Source organism: Nerophis lumbriciformis, linkage group LG23 (genome assembly GCF_033978685.3).
Source record: "Nerophis lumbriciformis linkage group LG23, RoL_Nlum_v2.1, whole genome shotgun sequence".
In the NCBI taxonomy this organism is placed as follows: domain Eukaryota; kingdom Metazoa; phylum Chordata; class Actinopteri; order Syngnathiformes; family Syngnathidae; genus Nerophis; species Nerophis lumbriciformis.
In genome coordinates, this window is record NC_084570.2 from 20,974,657 (window position 1) to 20,996,269 (window position 21,613).

At 39.7% G+C, this 21,613-nt stretch overlaps 1 protein-coding gene across 6 annotated transcripts in view; it reads right to left on the bottom strand.

Moving 5' to 3' along the window:
- The window catches only part of zranb3 (zinc finger, RAN-binding domain containing 3), a 281,742-nt gene that overhangs the window by 96,144 nt on the left and 163,985 nt on the right, over positions 1–21,613 (bottom strand). For all 6 annotated transcript variants that reach the window (XM_061984961.2, XM_061984960.1, XM_061984962.1 and 3 more), the window contains 2 exons: positions 14,098–14,228; positions 1,893–1,997 (listed from right to left, as the gene is read on the bottom strand). In XM_061984961.2, coding sequence (XP_061840945.1) covers positions 1,893–1,997; positions 14,098–14,228 — 236 coding nt within the window. The remainder of the gene's footprint in view (positions 1–1,892; positions 1,998–14,097; positions 14,229–21,613) is intronic.

The following is a 21,613-nucleotide window of genomic DNA, read 5'->3' on the forward strand; positions in this document are numbered from 1 at the left end:
TGTTTTAAACTTTGATATACATGTATTCAATTATTATTGGTGTAAATCTTTGGGCACCTTGCCATTCGATTCCGATTCTTGGGGTGAGGATTTGATTCATAATCGATACTCGATTCAACACAATTCTCGATTCAAACTGATTTTCGTAATGTATTATTTGGTATAATAATTAACCTTAACAAAACAGCTTACAGGTTACAAAACCTCATTTTGGTTGCTGACGTATGACACATACGTGCACAAAGTAAGCATACAGATGGCCTAAAAAATTTTTTTTTTAATTAATTAGTCAAAAAAAAAAAATATTGATTTACGATTGAAAATTACTAAAAAAATTGGGATACATTTTTTTTAGCACCCCTAATTATTATATACTATATGATAGTTTCTAAACATAACAATAAATACTTAAATATCTGCTTGTCACCTGGACTTACATTTTCAAACTAAGTTATCCATCAATTTGTACGTACAAAAATCAAATAACCAAATGTATAGGCACTAATATAATGAGGCGATTATACTTTTATATTCTTACATTCACTGTTACAAGCGGCCCTCTGAGGGAAGCCATGACTACGATGTGGCCCTCCATGAAAAAAAGTTTGACACCACTGGTCTAATTAATAAAAGTGTTTTCAAATAAACTTCCAAAAGTCCTTAAATCAGGGGTCCCCAAACTTTTTGACTCGGGGGCCGCATTGGGTTGATTAAAATTTGGCCGAGGGCCGGGCTGTATATACATATATATATACATATATTATTGTTATTATTATTATTTTTGTGTATATATTTGTGTATATATATATATATATATATATATATATATATATATATATATATATATATATATATATATATATATATGTACATATATATATGTATATACGTATATGTGTACATATGTATATATATATGTATATATATAGTATATGTATTTATCTATATATATATATATATATATATATATATATATATATATATATATATATATACATATGTACATATACATATATATATATATATATTCCTCATGCACTAATTGACTGAAAGAGCGCACACTTGCACTCGATGGGAAAATGCATTTTCAGACAATATGATTTGCCTGAGCAGACACCGAGAGTAACAAGCGGTAGAAAATGGATTAGAAAAGGACAGATTTTTTAAAATAATAATTAAAATAAAAAATAAAAACTTTTTTTTTTTTTAAACTTCAGACTTCCCGTGGGCCGGATTTTGGACACTGACGGGCCGTATCCGTAGTTTTTGGATCCCTGCTTTATCTTTTATACTTTATATTTTAGTCGACTAAATTTACAATCATTTTAACTGACTAAAATGTTGTCTAAAACTGAATTAATTTAATTAATTAATTTAAAATTGGACTGAAAAAGTACATTTTTGACGAAAAGTGGATGAACAACTGCTGTCAAAATGAACACTGGTCTACATTTATTGTGCTTTGACGACACTATACATAAACAATACAAGAAAAAATGTTAATTGTGTCGTTTTTTTCCCCACCGGAAAAAAGAGCAGCAAAGTTTTATAAAACACGGAACACTGTCTGTGGCGAGATATTGGATTCTTTTCTTTTCCGAGCCATCAGCGTATCGTCGAACGCGTTAAGCCGCCGTGCATGAATTGCCCTCTAAAAGTCGCACGCGCTTTCCCTTTGTGGTGCTTTTGCTGAAATGACACGAGGTAAATAAATTGCAGTGTGTAAACACTTGTACGTACACACACATTGGTGATTATCAAAGCTCATGCCAGACACACACACACACACACACACACACACACACACACACACACACACACACACACACACACACACACACACACACACACACACGCACACACACACACACAGTCTCACGGGAGGGGCAGACCTGTATTCGATTTTCCCGGTGCCGGCTGAAGTCCTCGGGCAGGTCGTCCCAGTTGGTTAGTTTGATGTCCAGGGGGATGAAGCTGAAGTTTAACGGAGCGCCGTCCTAACAGATGAGCAGAGATGAACAGTTGGCCTCAGGCGAGAGGATTTGTTGCGAGATTATTACCACCCCAAACCCTCTCGCTCTCTGTTATTAAAGACAAAATCACTACAATGTGTGGGAAAGCGCTAACATCTCCACATTGTTGGTTTTTAAGATAAGTGTCCCTGTGAGTGAAAGAGCCAGTTTAAGTCATTTTGGGCTTCATGACGACTCCCCTTGTCGGTTGCCACGGTAATTCGCATTAGATATCGCTTTTTATTCAAACAGACGTAGGGTACTTTGAAGAAAACGCTTCTCTTGTGGCGGCGTCCGCGTGCAGTAATGAGCCGGGGGAATGAATCTCGCGGCATGAATTATGCTGGCAGTGATAACAGTCCTCCAGTAAAAGCACAAAAATGAGCATTCATTTATTTCCATCTCCGTCTCAGATGCACCCTCCCTGTGAACCTGACTGGGGTTGGGTGGGGTGTGTGTGTGTGTGGGGGGGTCAAGGAAAGAACGCCGGGCGCATTTAAGAAGTCGGAGGATGCAAAAGTGGAGCTAAGGTGCAAGAGCCACTTCACACGTGAGGGGGCGAGAACAGCGGCAGACAGGAGAACAGATAAAGTCCAAAAGGTTAATAACACGCTGCATGGAATTCAGGTCCAAATCAGCATGAGGATGTTTTTCCTGCTTAGTATCCGCAATGTGCAGTGGCTCATGTGTTTGCTTGGATTATGGTCAAATAAATGGCAGGGAGAGCGGGTTGTGCTGCAGCAGCATGGAGCGGGATTAGACTCTGGCTGGATAAAAAAGATGTGCACTGTCCTCCCAATTTGCACGCTGAGCAGTAAGATGCTCTCGCTACATAAAGCCGCTACAAAGCACACCGCACAAATTTAGCTCGCCTCAGCAGCAGAGGTGGCAAATGAAGACTTGGGAGAGTTGAGACAAGGACAGTCATCCAATATGCAGTGGAAACCCCATTAGGTCGGACAATTTGTGTAACATTTTTAGGAAGAAACTGAACAGCGTTGATGGAAAATGAAGCGGTCAGCAGATTGTGTGGGACCTGGAAAGCTCAGTTCAGTGAGCCTCAAAGGATTTGCTTCTTTTTGCCACACTTTTTAGTACAGTGGAACCTCGATGGACGAACCCCTTTATTTGCAAACTTTTTGATTAACAAACTTTTGGATCAGGGGTGTCCAAAATGTTTGCTGTGGAGGCCACATTGGGCTGAAAAAATTTGGTCAAGGGCCGAAAGCCAACTGCATGTAAAGTAATAATTGTTTTTATTAGTCCTCCTATTACAAATAGATTTTAGACTTTTTTGTATATATACAGTATATGTACAGTATATATATATATATATATATATATATATATATATATATGTATGTATATATATATATATATATATATATATATATATATATATATATATATACATACATACATACATATACATACACACACACTAATATATACATATATATGCACATATATATGTATATATGTGTGTGTATTAGAGATGCGCGGATAGGCAATTATTTCATCCGCAACCGCATCAGAAAGTCGTCAACCATCCGCCATCCACCCGATGTAACATTTGATCAGAACCGCATCCGCCCGCCATCCGCCCGCACCCGCCCGTTGTTATATATCTAATATAGACGATGCAAGGCATTAGTGAGGTTATAAAGCTTTTGCCTGTTAAAGAAAGGAGACTGATCCAATGCAGCACAGACATTCGCGTGCCACGCTGTCACGACCCAGACGCACACCAGTGCGCAATCATATGGGAGCCGCGCTGAGCGCACCTCCAAGCGCGTCTCGCTGCCGGCGACGGCCGGGTATGGGCCCAACGCTCCAGCGCCATCCATTTTCAGGGCTAGTTGATTCGGCAGGTGGGTTGTTACACACTCCTTAGCGGGTTCCGACGTCCATGGCCACCGTCCTAGCTGCTGTCTATATCAACCAGGGTGAGCCCCACCCCTTTCGTGAGCGCACTGCGCGCGGAGTGACCCCTGTTACGCGCCCCCGGCAACAGGGGTGGGGGGCAGGTAAGCTGCGCGGGCGGGGCGCGCGGAGTGACCCCTGTTACGAGCCCCCGGCCACGGGGGTGGCGGGCAGGTAAGCTGCTTACCTGCTGCGCGTGACGCCGGCCGCGGCGAAGGCGGACGAGGCGGAGTGTCGGTGCGGTGGGCCCTTCTCGCGGATCGCCTCAGCTACGGCTCCCGGTGGGGCCCTCTCGGGGGAAGGGGCCTCGGTCCCGGACCCCGGCGAGGCGTCGGGGGCCTTCTCCGCTCCGTAAAAGTGTCCATCTCTTTTTTTTTTTTTCTTCTGTTGTGGCATATGCAGCAGGTGCCTGCTCGTTTTTCGTATGTGGGTAACAACATTTAACTATGTATATATATTTCCGAATTGGTTTAACTGCCACCCGCCTGAATCTATTTAAAATCTAATTTTTTTTTATTTCAACCAAGTACAACCCATTTATCATTTATTTATTTATAACCGCCCGACCCGACCCGACCCGCGGATAAAATCTAATTTTTTTAAATTTCATCCGCCCGATCCGCGGATAATCCGCGCGCGGTTGTGCCCGCAAACCGCGCATCTCTAGTGTGTATGTATATAAATATATACACAAATATATACATATATGCACATATATACATGTATATGTATATCTACATATATGTATATATATATATATATATATATATATATATATATATATATATATATATATATATATATATATATATATAGGTGGACTTATCATATTAATATAATGGATATATAATTCATAATTAATACAAAAGGATATTAAGAGTGTGTAAATGGCCTAGTCCTACCTTGTTTACTTCATTGACAACCTTCTTAAAGTTTTGTAATCAATCAGAAATATCAAGCAGCTAAACTGCACCAAACATGGATAAGTGTGGAGATAGTGTTTTGCATTTTTACCATTATGCTTTGTAATGGATTACATTATTTTTTTAAAGGTTTTTTTATGGTGCATGTACATGCTTTATAATATCCACAAATTGTGTTACATTGTGTTATATATGAGCATGTCTGTTGGCATTTTGTGTTGGTTTGATTTGTATTTTTTTTCCACCATGACTAGGGAAGGTTGTTTGTATTGGGTCATATAAGTCTATGCTTTGCTTGGTGTCATTCTGAGCATGGTAAGTGGTCTTAGACCTGAATTACTAATGTTGTCCACGAGCATATAAATTGACTTAAAACAATTATTGAAATCTCCCTGCGGCCAATTTCCTTATTTAAGCTCATGACGTCAAAGACACTGAAAATGTTATTGTTTGTGCAATGGCGCCATCTTTTGGACGAGTTCGCTTACTGCAGGTGCTGCAGTGCCCTTCTGTTTTGAGCAGTGGCACCCAAACTTTTTGCCTCAAAGGGCCAATGCGAAAAGGTGCCAATGGGCCGTGGGCCAAACAACGTGATTTTAGGCGTACTCACAACAAGTGAGTAGTGTCTTTCTGTGTGGAGTTTGCATGTTCTCCCCGTGACTGTGTGGGTTCCCTCCGGGTACTCCGACTTCCTCCCACCTCCAAAAACATGTACCTGGGCAACACTAAATTGGCCCTAGTGTGTGAGTGTGAATGTTGTCTATCTGTGTTGGCCCTGCGATGAGGTGGCGACTTGTCCAGGGTGTACACCGCCTTCCGCCTGAATAAAACTGAGATAGGCTACAGCAGATCCTGCGACCCCAAAAGGGACAAGCGGTAGAAAATGGATGGATGGATGTAATCCCATACCACCATTATTTAAAGTAGTGGAGATGATCACGTTCGATCAATGACAATTTGTTAGCGCTGTAGACATGCCATCAATGATTACGTGAGCTTAAAGAATATGACTGTATATATTACATTTTGGTAAGCCACCCTTTGGTGGGCAAAAGGAAACAACCCTACTTTGGGCACCGCTGGTTTAGAGCTTTCAACCGGAAGTAGAAGTGCCGTTCCATCTGCTAGTCGTCCATAGCGTTTCTACTCGTATTGGATTCTTCATTCATCACTCCAAACAAGTGATTTAACCCCCAATTCCAACCCTTGATGCTGAGTGTCAAGCAGGGAGGTAATGGGCTCCATTTTTATAGTCTTTGGTATGACTCGGTAGCACAGGGGTTTCGTGCATGTGCCTCACAATACGAAGGTCCTGAGTAGTCCTGAATTAAATCCCGGGCTCGGGATCTTTCTGTGTGGAGTTTGCATATTCTCCCCGTGACTGCGTGGGTTCCCTCCGGGTACCCCGGCTTCCTCCCACCTCCAAAGACATGCACCTGGGGATAGGTTGATTGGCAACACTAAATTGGCCCTAGTGTGTGGATGTGAGTGTGAATATTGCCTGTCTATCTGTGTTGGCCCTGTGATGAGGTAGCGACTTGTCCAGGGTGTACCCCGCCTTCCGCCCGAATGCAGCTGAGATAGGCTCCAGCACCCCCCGCCACCCCAAAAGGGACAAGCGGTAGAAAATGGATGGATGGATGGTATGACATTCAAATGGGTTTGAATTCACGACCTACCAATCTCAGGGCGGACACTCTAACCACTAGGCCACTGAGGTTACAACATAACTCCACGTGTTCATTCATAGTTTTGATGGCTTCAGTGACAATCTACAATGTAAATAGTCATGAAAATAAAAAAAAACCATTGAATGAGAAGGTGTGTCTAAACTTTTGGCCTGTACTGTACATCAAAATGCCAAAAATCGGCTCCGATAATCGGTCGATCTCTAGTAGATAGTAGGTTTTGTTAAGTTATTGTGTACTATTGAGTTTGTTTTGATGAAACAATTGGACGGAACTCGTTCAGATAGTGTGTCAATGGCATTCGTCGTAAATACACTGAATAGATCAATCGCACTCAATCAAAACACCCCGAATAATGGGAAATATCACCAATTCTCTCCAAGCGGGGATGTTTTAATTGAATGAGACGGCCACCAAAGAGCACTAATCAGTGCAAGATTACAGGGTTTCCGTCAGAGACTGTAAGTTAGCTTTACTTCACAGGAGAAGACAAACTATTGTTTAACCCTAATCTGATGCTGATTCCACTCCTGTGCATTCCTAGCACTTGTCTTGAGTGTCACTTGCCAACCAGTATCGATCGCTCTGTGATACTCAAGCCTTTTGTTTCATTCACCAGGGCTCAAATTCCTTCCCTAGCGGCGTAGATAAGAGACGAGAGGGGTTTTACGTAAAAGGGGACCAAAGTGCTGAACTGAATCACCAATGCTATATTACCGTGACGCCAATAGACAAGTGTCATGTGCGCCTGGCTGAGGCGATAAGCTGCCCAGATAAATGCTCCCCGCCGCCGTTTAAATGATAAACTGGAGGAGTTGTGCCTGGAAAGATGTCACATTGGGATAATCCTGCAGCAGGCGCAGAAATCACATGGGGGGTTGCTAGATTCACAATCAAAGGGAGATTTATCACCAGGATTTGCGTGGGAAATATTGAGAGTATTAGGAAATTGATGTGCATTTTCTACACATCATGGTGGTATTTTACTCCGTGCTCCTGCTCTCGGGTGGGCGGTGTGAGATGACAGGTTTTTTGCTACACACGCAACTTGACGGCTGCTCTGAATAGACGCATTTTGAATGCCACATTATTTTATGATTTGGACATAAATTAATTTTGTGCTTATGTATTAGTATTGGCCATCACATGTTTCATTGACTTATTACAATTTATTAAATGTCTCTTTTGAAGGTCAAAATCCACTTGACATCGTCTTCGGACAATGGGCAGCAGACGGCAGGAGAGAAAGAGAAGAAGGGACCGAGGGGGAGAAAGGAGGGGTGGGGGAGCAGGGGCCGTGTGTGTGTGTGTTAGGGTTGTTCCAATACCATTTTGGTACTGGTACCAAAATGTATTTCGATACTTTTCTAAATAAAAAATTGCATTACAGTATTAGCTTTATTTTAACAAAAAATCTTAGGGTACATTAAATGTTTCTCATTACAATCAAAGAACAATTTCGTCCTTAAATAAAATAGTGAACATACTAGACAACTTGTCTTTTAGTAGTAAGTAAACAAACAAAGACTCCTAATTAGTCTGCTGTCATATGCAGTAACATATTGTGTCATTTATCATTCTATTATTTTGTCAAAATTATGAGGCACAAGCTGTAAAAATGAATTAGTAACCTACTTGTTCATTTACTGTTAATATCTGCTTACTTTCCGTTTCAACATGTTCTATCTACACTTCTGTTAAAATGTAATAATCACTTATTCTTCTGTTGTTTGGATACTTTACATAAATTTTGAATGACACCACAAATTTAGGTATCGATCCGATACCAAGTAGTTATAGGATCATACATTGGTCTTTCAAAGTCCTCATGTGTCCAGGGACGGATTTACTGAGTTCATAAACACAATATGAATTTTTAAAAAAGGAAAAAAATGTTGTGACGATAAAACATATCGATGTAATCATAGTAGTATTGACTAGATACGCTCTTGTAGTTGGTATCATTACAGTGGATGTCAGGTGTAGATCCACCCATAGCATTTGTTTACATTCAGGCGCGCTAGCTTTTGTTAGCGGTGACTCTAACAAAAGCTATTGTATCCTCCTACGGTGTGTAGTGAAACATGTTCAGCTATTCCTCGTCCAGCAGGGATGATACTTGTAAGAAACATACGTTATTTGTCGCCATGGAGGCGAGGATTAGTGATTTAGAAGTAGCTAAAACACTGCAGACTGCGGATGGATGTTAGCTGCTAGCTAGCTAGCCATGTCTTAAAGCACCTCTTCCTGAAGGCGTTTCAGTGTTATAACTTCACCTTTATAGTTAGTTTTTAGACCAAAATGCGCCCGTTCTCCCTTTTCTGTCTACACACTGTGTCTGCTTGTAAGTACTCCGTGTGTGTGCGCTGCCGAACATGCTCCTCTGCTCGTAAAACCAACAATGTCATGACGTGACGGCACGCCGTCATGCCCGTTGGGAACCGGTACTTTTCAAACAGAGTATTTTTGATTCATTAGTACCGCGATACTGTACAAGTACCGGTATACCGTACAACCCTAGTGTGTGTGTTCTTGGAAGAGATGCCACTAAACGAGAGGTAGTGTCTTCTCCTCTGCTGTGAAATAGATCCGCTTCGGCATCTTTTCCCGGAAAAGTTCGGTCTCATCACAATTAAAAACTTAGCTTAGTCAGTTGTTTCCATACGAGCAAGTCAAAAATGGCTGCCAGCGGGACACAAAAGAGGCATATTTGGCTCGATCTCATCAGGGATGTGAGCACACTTCAAGAAAAAAAAAAAAAGGAACATTTCTATCAGCACAAAGTGCTGCCACTCAAACCTTAAAGGAACATTTAGAAAATCAATGCAATTGGCTGCATTTCTACATTATGTTTTACCTTTAGATTTATTCTCATCTGGCAACCTCCTCAGGCTGTCTTGTAATGTAGCATTGATTTTTGTAGTTTCGTTGGTAGATCATTCACTAACATCATCATCATTGAAAATGTAATGCAAAATTCCATAACAAGCGTGCAAAGAACTCAGAAGACGTTTCTCATTTGGCGACTCTATCCTGTATTTTACTTCTGGTGTTATGATGGCGGCAACGACAAGTAAGCTAGCTAGATGGTTAGCTAACGAGCAAACTTTTTTTGGTGCTTTTTAACCATGGTCTTAACTTTTTTTCCTCGATCAACTTTGAAACACCGAAAGAAGCTTGCTCGTCAGCTAACCATCTACTAGCTAGCTTACTTGTAGTTGCCTTCGTTCGCTCTGCGAGCCACAACGTTGACGGCTGCCTACCTTGCTGCTAATCATATTAGCTTGTCCTGCAACTCAGTGCGGCGTTAAGGCGAGAGGAACGGCGAGTACCTGCGGCTGAGGAGAGCGTTCAACAAATATGGTTTGAATTGTATTTCTATTGATATTTAATTGAAAAAAAAAAACAGGGGAAGTGGTCATTTGACTCTAAAATGAATGTTAAAAAACGCGGAAATTTCCCATGCCTGTCTTTAAGTTCGTAAATCGAAAAGTTCGCAAAAGACGAGTTGGTAAATCTAGGTTCCACTGTAGTTTCTTGTTCTCTTTAATTACCGTAAATTCCGGACTATAAGCCGCTACTTTTTTTCCTAAACTAAAGCATACTTGCCAACCCTCCCGGATTTTCCGGGAGACTCCCGAAATTCAGCGCCTCTCCCGAAAACCTCCCGGGACAAATTTTCTCCCGAAAATCTCCCGAAATTCAGGCGGAGCTGGAGGGGGCGTCACTCAGGTCCATGCGGACCTGAGTGACGTGTTGACAGCCTGTTCACACGTCCGCTTTCTCACAATATAAACAGCTAATGATCGAGGGCGAGTTCTTGGTTTCTTATGTGGGTTTATTGTTAGGCAGTTTCATTAACGTCCTCCCAGCACGGTAACAACACACAACAACAGCAGTCAAGTTTCCGTCTACCGTAAAGCAGTTGGTCTGCCGTAAACAGCAATGTTGTGACACTTTTAAACAGGACAATACTGCCATCAACTGTACATGCATATGTGACCCACCCATAATGTGTCACATTTTTGTGTTGATTTATTTATTTTATTTTGTTGTTTGAATTCGTTTTTGGAGCTGTCATTACACATTTATCAGTATTCACATTGGTCAGTAGGGGGCAGTAGGGCGTTTCTTCCCAATTGAATGCTATCACCTGTAGACCGGAAGTGTCTTGTCATTCTGATGAGCGCGACCAGTCCGTGAACAATTGAAACGTCCTGTGTGCTTTTTCCTCCTGTATAACAGGTTAGTTTTGGTGAATCAACTCGCTGAATAATATCCATGTTAACTTTATAAGTTTAAGTACACATTCTGATGGTGGAGCCTAACTTTAAAGTGTTTGTGAGTTGTAGTTTGTATTTGTGAATGAATCCAGTGCACAGCTGCAGTAATCAATACAAAAAGGCAACGTGAGTACGCAATGTTTATGTAGGAACTTCTGATCCTAATTCAGACTCCCAAATTAGAGCTCCCGTTTTCTTATTGATTTTATAATGTATATTTGTATAATGTGTGTGTTCTAAAATAGTGACAGAGAATAGAACAAGGATGGACAATTCAACCCTTAACTCAACAATGAGTAGATGAGTGTTATGTGTGTGTATATGTGTAAATAAATGAACACTGAAATTCAAGTATTTCTTTTATTTATTTATTTTTATTTATTACATATATATATATGTAATAAAAAAAATATATATGGCTAGAATTCACTGAAAGTCAAGTATTTCTTATATATATATATCTTAACCACGCCCCTCGCCCCACCCCCGACCACGCCCCCCCACCCCCCACCTCCCGAAATCGGAGGTCTCAAGGTTGGCAAGTATGAACTAAAGAGGGAGCGGCTAATTTATGGATTTTTCTTCGCTAATGGCAACAATAATAATAATTTAATTTAAAAAAACAAGCAAAAACACTTAGAGAGTGTTCTATTGTTTGTAGTATGGCGCCATTTTGGACGAATTTGCTCCGTGCAGATGCTGCAGTGTCCCTCCATTTATCGGTAGTCCTTTTCTTTTTTTCAACCAGTCTTCTCGCCGTCCATAGAGTCTCTAATCGTATGGATTCTTCATTCATCATTCCAAGCAACGTTTGTAAGTTTTACAATGTAACTACAACTTGAACCGAAATAATATTTTGTTTCGTCTATTATAGGTCAATAGCGTTTCTCCTCAAAAGGATTCTTCATTAATCACTCCAAGCAACATTTGTAAGTTTTACAACAAAACTAACACAATTCATACTTACTAACCCGTCTCATGTGTGATGTCTGTAAGAGTGTTTTCATTCATTTGTGTACGTGCTATCGTAACGTAATGAAGTTAGCGTCGTTAGCATTATCTAATATGCTAACACGAGTGTCTGTGTTAGTATTATTAATTATTATTAATTAATTATTATTAATTATTATTTTGTATTGTTTCAGTTTCACAAATTCCTCAGTAAATTCACTAAAACTTCACCGTGGAGTTATTGAGTCAGTTTAGCTGATTGGAGAGCTAGCTTCCACAGCTCATGGGTCCATGACCATGACTTCTGTTTTGTTTGATCAGCCGTCTTACTGCCGTGTTACAGGCACCGTTTGAAAACAATTAAGGCTTGGACAAAAACATTTACGGTATCTTTCTGTGTAAATAACTAATTTCACAACATATATATCTCCGGCTAATACCGTATTTTCCGCACTATTAGCCGCACCTAAAAACCACAAATTTACTCAAAAGCTGACAGTGCGGCTTATAACCCGGTGCGCTTTATATATGGATTAATATTAAGATTCATTTTCATAAAGTTTCGGTCTCGCAACTACGGTAAACAGCCGCCAAGAGGAAGTGCTTCTTCTTCTACGCAAGCAACCGCCAAGGTAAGCACCCGCCCCCATAGAACAGGAAGCGCTTCTTCTTCTACTGTAAGCAACCACCCGCCCGCGTAGAAGAAGAAGAAGAAGCGCGCGGATATTACGTTTCATTTCCTTTGTGTGTTTACATCTGTAAAGACCACAAAATGGCTCCTACTAAGCGACAGGTTTCCGGTTCATGAAAAGACGCAATCTCTCCATCCGCACACGGACTACTATTTCACAGCAACTGCCTAAAGACTTTCAAGAAAAGCTGGCTACTTTCCGTGCATATTGTAAAAACAAGATAGCTGAAAAAAAGATCCGGCCAGAGAACATTATCAACATGGACGAGGTTCCACTGACTTTTGATATTCCTGTGAACCGCACTGTGGATACAACGGGAGCACGTACGGTGAATATTCGCACCACAGGGAATGAGAAGTCATCCTTCACTGTGGTTCTAGCTTGCCATGCTAATGGCCAGAAACTTCCACCCATGGTGATATTCAAAAGGAAGACCTTGCCAAAAGAGACCTTTCCAGCCGGCGTCATCATAAAAGCTAACTCGAAGTGATGGATGGATGAAGAAAAGATGAGCGAGTGGTTAAGGTAAGTTTACGCGAAGAGGCCGGGTGGCTTTTTTCACGCAGCTCCGTCCATGTTGATATACGACTCCATGCGCGCCCACATCACGCTGGTTTTTAATATATTATTAAAGTTTGACTGACCTATCTGACTGTTTTTTTGACATTCCTTTAGCGCAGTTAGATGCGGCTTATAACACGGGGCGGCTTATAGGTGGACAAAGTTTTGAAATATGCCGTTCATTGAAGGCGCGGCTTATAACCCAGGGCGGCTTATGGTGCGGAAAATACGGTATATGAAAAAAATGTTTTCTTCTAAAATTCAGTGGGTGCGGCTTGTATAGCGGTGCGCTCTATAGTCCAGAAAATACGGTACATACAATTGTTTGGACAAGACAAAATTAATAGTATATAGTAACAAGAAATATCCCGCGAAAATTTTGATGAGCCTGCTATCTGTGCCCAGGACCTCTGGCCAAGGGTCGCCGGTGTCTGAATCCGAGAGTTTTAGGTGTAACTGTACAAAATGAGCCTAAAACGTTAGCACGCTTACAATAAAATAGCATGTGTGCAAATGTTAGCATGATATCAGTTAGCATGTTTCATATACCAAGTTACTGTATATGACTCAAACGTGTATGGCTGCGAAAATAGAGAAACAAGTGTAAAATTAGATGAAAAACTTAGCATGTTTAAGTTAGCTTGCCAGCATGCTATTGTTTGCATGCGAACAGTTAACAAATGTCACATACCAAGTTATATGACTCTGGTGTAAACGGTTGCAAAACTAGCTCAAAAAGTTAGCATTCTAATGTTAGCATGTAAGCAAGCTAACGTTAGCATGCTATAACTAAACAAAAACAAGAACTACTATCTACTACTCTTTTAAATTCTTTGGTTTTTGTTCTAAAACTCCTCCTGTGTCCAGGGAATTAGTCCCTGAATTTATTACCATTACCAAAAAAGACAAAAAAAAAGATTTCTGAACTTATTACTCTGACATCGATCATCTACTGATACCACCTTTGGTATCGATCAGCCCTACGCTACATGTACTGTGCACTTGTACTGTAAATCAAAGATGATGTGGTTTTGTAAACAAAAAAAAAAGAAGTCGTGGTCTACCTTATCGTACAGATATATTCGGTCTGTGTACTGGCTGGCGCAGAACTGCAGACCCGGGTATCCAGGATCAGCAGTGGTGGTGGTGGTATCGCTGTCATCGTCATTGTCACCTGTATTAGACGCTCTCGGTTCTGGAAAAAAGAAAATACATCAGTCATATAAGATGAATACGACACAGGCATTCAAACTGAAACAAAAAAAAAGGCTTTGGTACTTCGATATTAAGTGTATTTATTCATGCTTGAACGATACACAAACCTCCCTCTAGGGGGGGCAGCAGTGGTTTTGAGACCATACAAAATGGCAATCTAAAATATGGATCTAGTATTGACCATGTACTGATACACCACAGCACCTGGAATTATAATCATTCTCATACTTAGTTATCATGTAATGTACATGATTGAAGTATTTCAATTACTAGACTGTTCAACTTCAATGTCACTTCATGAAAAACATTTTTTTAAAGAAAAATGTGCATGTTTTTCATGTTTTAAGTACCAATTAAGCATTTTAAAAGTACTGTACCAATTTGGTGCCAGTATTAGGGGTGTCCCCATATTGACCGATATCAATATCAAACAGAGAACAATAGTAGGTATGAAAAAACATGAACCTTATGACATGTTTATGCCTTTGAAGTGAAGTGAATTATATTTATATAGCGCTTTTTCTTGAGAGACTCAAAGCGCTTTATATTGTGAAACCCATTATCTACATCTTTTAAGCTACATTTAGGCCAGTGTGGGTGGAACTGGGAGAAAGGTAGGTTAAGTGTCTTGCCCGGGGACACAACGACAGCATAGGCTGGAATCGAACCTGGAACCCCTCAAGTTGCTGACACGGCCGATCTATTACCTGAGCCACGCCGCCCCAAATACAATAATTTGGTTTACGGCGACACCGAGTGGTCACATTCATGAAGTTAAGATCATAAGTTGTATGATGCGGACACGTTTGTTACTGCATACTTTCTAATACACTTCTGCCATGGAGGCTTTGTATGTGTCAGTAATATGCAACTATAACTATTTGATACTTCTTTATGTTGACAAATGTGCAAATTGAGGGCATGTATTACTTATGTCTAGCTTGTGTGCTATTGTGTGCTTAGTTGTGGGGTAGCTGCTAGCTCCTAGTAGCCTATAGCCTACCATGTTTACGTTTTGTAAACAACTTGACTAAAATACAAGAAAAGATCAACCTTGTGTGCTTATTGGAGGAAGTAAAATACTGAAGTAACACATTGCAGGGCTGCTTGTATCGGAGCTTACAGCGGAGATACAGTATCTTTTTTTTGTGTTGATATCGGACCGATATCCGAAATCAATATCGGATCAGAATAAGCCCTTATTAATATAGGTTAAAATATAAACAATACCCATCTTTACTCACAACACCTGCATGTAATCTCTAATCCCATCTAGAAGCCGCCATGTAAATCCCAAACCTGGCCTTAGAATGAGATAAAAGACATGTTGGGACATGTTGGGCTGGAGCTGGCCCGGTCTCACCGATGTGAAGTCCAGTAGGTCAGAACCAATACGTGTTTTAGCCGAATAAACAAATACACTGCAGGGACCAAAAAAAAAAAATGTTTACCATTTGGATTTAACTAAGCAAGTAGGTGAGAGTCTCCCGTTAGCTAAATGCAGCATGGGTTTTAATGTTGGAGCTGGCAACAAGTTATTAGCCCTAATTAATGCAGTGAATATCTTATCATTTCTTCAACTTCTCCAAAATGTCAATATGTTTTGGGATGGTCAAATTATTGACGCAACCATGAGAAAACAACTGAAGCTAAGGATGTTCCGATCAACATATCATGATAGCATAGAGCTGTGTATATGGCCAAAAACTGCACCACGATATAAGTGTTCTATATCAGTCTATAGCAGATCTGGGCAAAATACGGCCCGCGGGCCACATGCGGCCCATTAAGATTTTTAATCCGGAACTCCGGATTTTCTGTATAATTTATTTTAGACCTTTAACATCAAAACTGTTGCCGCCATTATGATGTGCAGTGCTGATTTTAAATTACCGTAAGTCTTGAACTATAGAAAGTAATTCAATGGTTGAAATCTGCACTTTTGAGTGTTTTATGAGTTATTACGGTAATCTACGTCACGGCAGCTCAGACGAGGAACAAATCAGAGTGGGCGGGGACTATGGACTGTGTTTGTTATTTTCCTGGGTTTAGAACAGGGGTATCAAACTCATTTTAGCTCAGAAGGAAAATCTATTCTCAGGTGGGCCGGACTGGTAAATAATGGCATAATAACTTAAAAATAAAGACAACTTTAGATTGTTTCACTTTAACCAATAGAACAAGCACATTATGAAAATGTACATATCACAAATAATCCACTTGAGAAAACACTTCAAGTTAGTCTAATATTCTGTGTAAAAAAAGTTTAAAAACACAACAAAGGACACAATGAACTTAGACTTTTTAAACATTAAGTCATAGCCTATCTGGGATTGAACAAAACACTAAATGGATAATAAAAAAATAATAACTCTTCCAGGTATTCAATATGGTCCGTGTCCTCCGAGACCATCCGTTCTTTGTTTGGAATAGACTTTTAGGAGTTGATCTTTTTTGATAAAGAAAAAAGAAAAAAGAAAAATGGATCGTTATCCATTATCTGAATGTATTCATGTGTTTGCAAATCGAAATCAGGATTTAAAATAGATTGCACATGCGCAGTGTCTCTTTTCCGCGTCCTCGTCTGCGAGTGACCCGGAACAACAACAACAGAAGAAGAATAAGAGCGACGTTTGCCTGCTGGATAGAGAACCAATAGTCCACATGTCTGTGGGCAAGGGTCGTACGGTATAATGGTATAAGTATAGTATCGCGGTACTAATGAATCAAAAACGGTACTATATTCTGTTTGAAAAGTACCGGTTGTTTTTTTTCCCCTTCTTTTTTTTAATGGGCATGACGGCGTGCCATCACGTCATGACATTGCTGGTATTACGAGCACAGGAGCATGTTCGGCAGCGCACACACACAGAGTACATACAAGCAGACACAGTGTGTAGACAGAAAAGGGACAATGGATGCATTTTGGTCTAAAAAAGATAAAGGTGAAGTTATAACACTGAAACACCCTCAGGAAGAGGTGCTTTGAGACATGGCTAGCTAGCTAGCAGCTAACATCCATCCGTAGTCTGCAGTGTTTTAGCTACTTCTAAATCACTAATCCTCGCCTCCATGGCGACAAATAAAGTACGTTTCTTACAAGTATCATCCCTGCAGGACGAGGAATAGCTAAATATGCTTCACTACACACCGTAGGAGGATACAATAGCTCAGCGGCGTCACCGCTAACAATAGATAGCGGTCCTGAATGTAAACAAATGCCATGGGTGGATCTACACCTGACATCCAATGTAATGATACCAAGTACAATAGCATATCTAGTCGATACTACTATGATTACATCACCTTTTTTTAAAATTCATATTATGTTTATAAAGTCAGGAAATATGTCCCTGGACACATGAGGACTTTGAATATGACCAATGTATGATCCTGTAACTACTTGGTATCGGAGCGATACCTACATTTGTGGTATCATCCAAAACTAATGTAAAGTATCAAACAACAGAAGAATACGTGATTATTACATTTTAACAGAAGTGTAGATAGAACATGTTGAAAGAGAAAGTAAGCAGATATTAACAGTAAATGAACAAGTACCGTATTTTCCGCACTATAAGGCGCACCTAAAAACCTCCAATTTTCTTAAAAGCTGACAGTGCGCTTTATAATCCGGTGCGTTTTATATAAGGACCAATATTGAGCCACAACAGGTCTCGCAACTACGGGATGCATAACGTAACCCCAACCTCTACTTGTTAGAATAATTATGTATATATTATCATCATAACTTTGTGCTTAAGGGCCATACTATAAAGTATTGTCAATTTGTGCTGAAATGGTATTTTTGTATTTGTGCAGAGCTAGCAATCCGAAAGATTGCTAGCCTCTTTATCAGTGTTGTGTCCAGACTCGGCCTGCTGGCTGCCAAGGCCGAATATTGGGTTCGAAGACCAGACAAAGCAGAGACTGGGCGATTGCACCAAGTATCAACATATTTGCATTTTTGTATAACCATATATTATGTCTTAGTGGAGTTGTCGAGATTACCCCCCTTCCCTCAGTCACCTGATGTAATAGGGCCATTTCCTAATAAATAGAGGAGGCGCGTGGGCTTTTTTTAGAACGTAGTTTGGATCTGTAACTAGAGTACAGCCCAAAACACGTGTCTCCTCATGAGCTAAATTGAACTCCGTCTCTGATTGATTCCTTGCTTCTTGTCTGATTAATAGATGTCATCAGTGTTTGCACCTGACATCTCCTGTAGCGTCTATTCTATGCGCCTTATATATGAACAAAGTTTTAAAATAGGCCATTCATTGAAGGTGCGCCTTATAATCCGGTGCGCTTTATAGTGCGGAAAAAACGGTAGATTAATAATACATTTTTACAGTTTGTCCCTCATAATGTTGACAAAATAATAGAATGATAAATGACACAATATGTTACTGCATATGTCAGCAGACCAGTGCCATGTCATCTGCTGGTGTCGGTCCACTCTGTTTCCTGAGATCCAGGGTCAACGCAGCCGTCTACCAGCAAGTTTTAGAGCACTTCATGCTTCCTGCTGCTGACCTGCTCTATGGAGATGGAGATTTCAAGTTCCAACAGGACTTGGCGCCTGCACACAGCGCAAAATCTACCCGTGCCTGGTTTACAGACCATGGTATTTCTGTTCTAAATTGGCCCGCCAACTCCCCTGACCTTAGCCCCATAGAAAATCTGTGGGGTATTGTGAAAAGGAAGATGCAGAATGCCAGACCCAAAAACGCAGAAGAGTTGAAGGCCACTATCAGAGCAACCTGGGCTCTCATAACACCTGAGCAGTGCCAGAAACTCATCGACTCCATGCCACGCCGCATTAACGCAGTAATTGAGGCAAAAGGAGCTCCAACCAAGTATTGAGTATTGTACATGCTCATATTTTTCATTTTCATACTTTTCAGTTGGCCAACATTTCTAAAAATCCCTTTTTTGTATTAGCCTTACACAATATTCTAATTTTGTGACACAGAATTTTGGATTTTCATTTGTTGCCACTTCAAATCATCAAAATTAAATGAAATAAACATTTGAATGCATCAGTCTGCGTGCAATGAATAAATATAATGTACAAGTTACACCTTTTGAATGCAATTACTGAAATAAATCAAGTTTTTCAAAATATTCTAATTTACTGGCTTTTACCTGTATATTCACTCCCTGTACTCTGTATGCACACAATGTACATATTACAATCGGTGTAGTGTTAATACAACAGTTTGCTTCATAACAAGGTAAGTCACTTTTAATGAGATAAATATCTCCTTTTTTTTCTTTTTTAACTCAAGTTCAAGACATTTACCAGTATTCTTCTTCTTTGTACTTTGTAAACACTTGTAGTTTGTTGAACAGTTTCTGAAAGTGGATCATGTTAGTATATTGATGCTTCTTTACTTAATCTATTCCATAATTTAATTCCACATACTGATATGGTAAAAGTATTTAGCGTTGTGCGTGCATACAGATACTTACATTTTCCTTCTTTTGTTGAGAAGAATTTTGTACATTCTTTTCCGTACATTAAATATACTTCTACCTGCACGCCGTCCGCTGTCCTCTGCGTTTTGGGGTCAAAAAATGAACGCCAGTTTGGACAGAAATAAATGCACCATCGCGGAAAGAATGACATTGCCAATGCGTGGAGTCGTAATGAGGGCTAAAGGCGGTCCCAGGAAGAACCGAGTGTGTGACCTTTTTAATGGCCATGCAGGCACCATTAGCTCGTCTCTCTGCAGTCCCATAATAATACTTTAATACACAGCAGCATTACTGTCAATGATTGAGTCTCAGACGTTACTCAACAACACAGGTGTCAAACTCAAGGCTCGGGGGCCACATCTGGCCCACAACATATTTTTATCTGGCTCGCAAACACATGGAAATGATATGTGTCAATAAAGTACTTCATATTTTCGACCTAAATGTAATGGATTTTTTTTTTTATTTTGGCAGAAAAAATATATGTACTGCTTGAAATTGCATACCTTTTAAACTTTAATAGTATTCAATATTGCAACAAATATTACAGTATATTATCATAGTTTCCAAACATGTTTTTGTCTAAATAAAAATACTTAACTTTACAGCATTTATTGTCATTTAATTAAAATGACAATAAAGTTTACGTTGTTCTTTACAGCATATTACTGTAAATTGAAAAAACTACTACTGTTTTTTTGCGTTAAAATTCTGTTGACTGAGCTGCCAGTTCTTGACTGTAAAATCTACGGTTGTGGTTTTTAAAGACGGTACATTTGTTTTTACGGTAGAAAAACTGGCAGCTAAGTTGCCAGAGTAAAAAAAATAAGTTGTACTGCTTTTCCATTAACTAAATAATGTTGTAAAAACCAATGTAAAATTAACACAAAAATTCTGGCAACTAAGCAGCCAGCTTTTTCCGTAAACCCCCCCGAAAAAACGGTGGTACTGTTTTTCCATTTACCATAAAATATTGTAAAAATATTTTAAAAAACCACTATATTTTACAGTAAAATGTTGTAAACAAAGTTTTTATGTCAAATCGACAGTCTACTTAAAACAATTTATACAATTGTATGAATGCTTTGGAGCATTCACACATATGGTTTTCTACACTCAAATTCATCTATTTCTTCTTCTTCTCCAGATTTTGGCGCACTCTACCTTCCACATTTTTCATCCGATTCAAACCGTTCCAACTTCAAACAGTGCAGCCTATTTGGGAATCGCGTGCTTTCCCTTGAAAAATTCCAAAAATTCCCATATTTCCCAGAATTCCAGATTTTCTAGAATTCCAGATTTTCCCCGATTTGAAAAATTCCAACGCCAACCATTCAGATAATTCAGATCATTCGAGTCTTTTAACACTTTCCTCAAAAAATTCCCGCTTTTCCCGAAATTTCCATGAAATGCCCTTTGAAAAAAATGGGACATTTTTCAAAGCTCCACAATTCCCACATTTTTTATCCGATTCAAACTGTTCCAACTCCAAAATATTCAGCCTGTTCAAAATAGTGTGCTCTCCTTCAACAATTTTAAAAAATTCCCGGTTTTCTAAGAAATCCCAGTTTTCAGGGACATTTTCCCCATTCAAAATGAATTGGCCTTTTTCAATCTTCCACTATTTTGACATTTTTCAACCTATTCAAACCATTCCACCTTCAACATATTCCATTCATCATGCACATTCAAACTATAATTTTTCCGAGTTAAAAAAATTCAAGGAATTCCCTTTTTTTCAAACCCTTTTTTCTGGCGACTACTCCTTCCACATTTTTCAACCCACTTTAACCGTTTCATCGTCAAAATATTCCTCTTAATCAGGACAAAAAACAAAGTTGTTTTTTTAACTGGAAAAATTCCCGATTTTCCCGAAATTCCTGA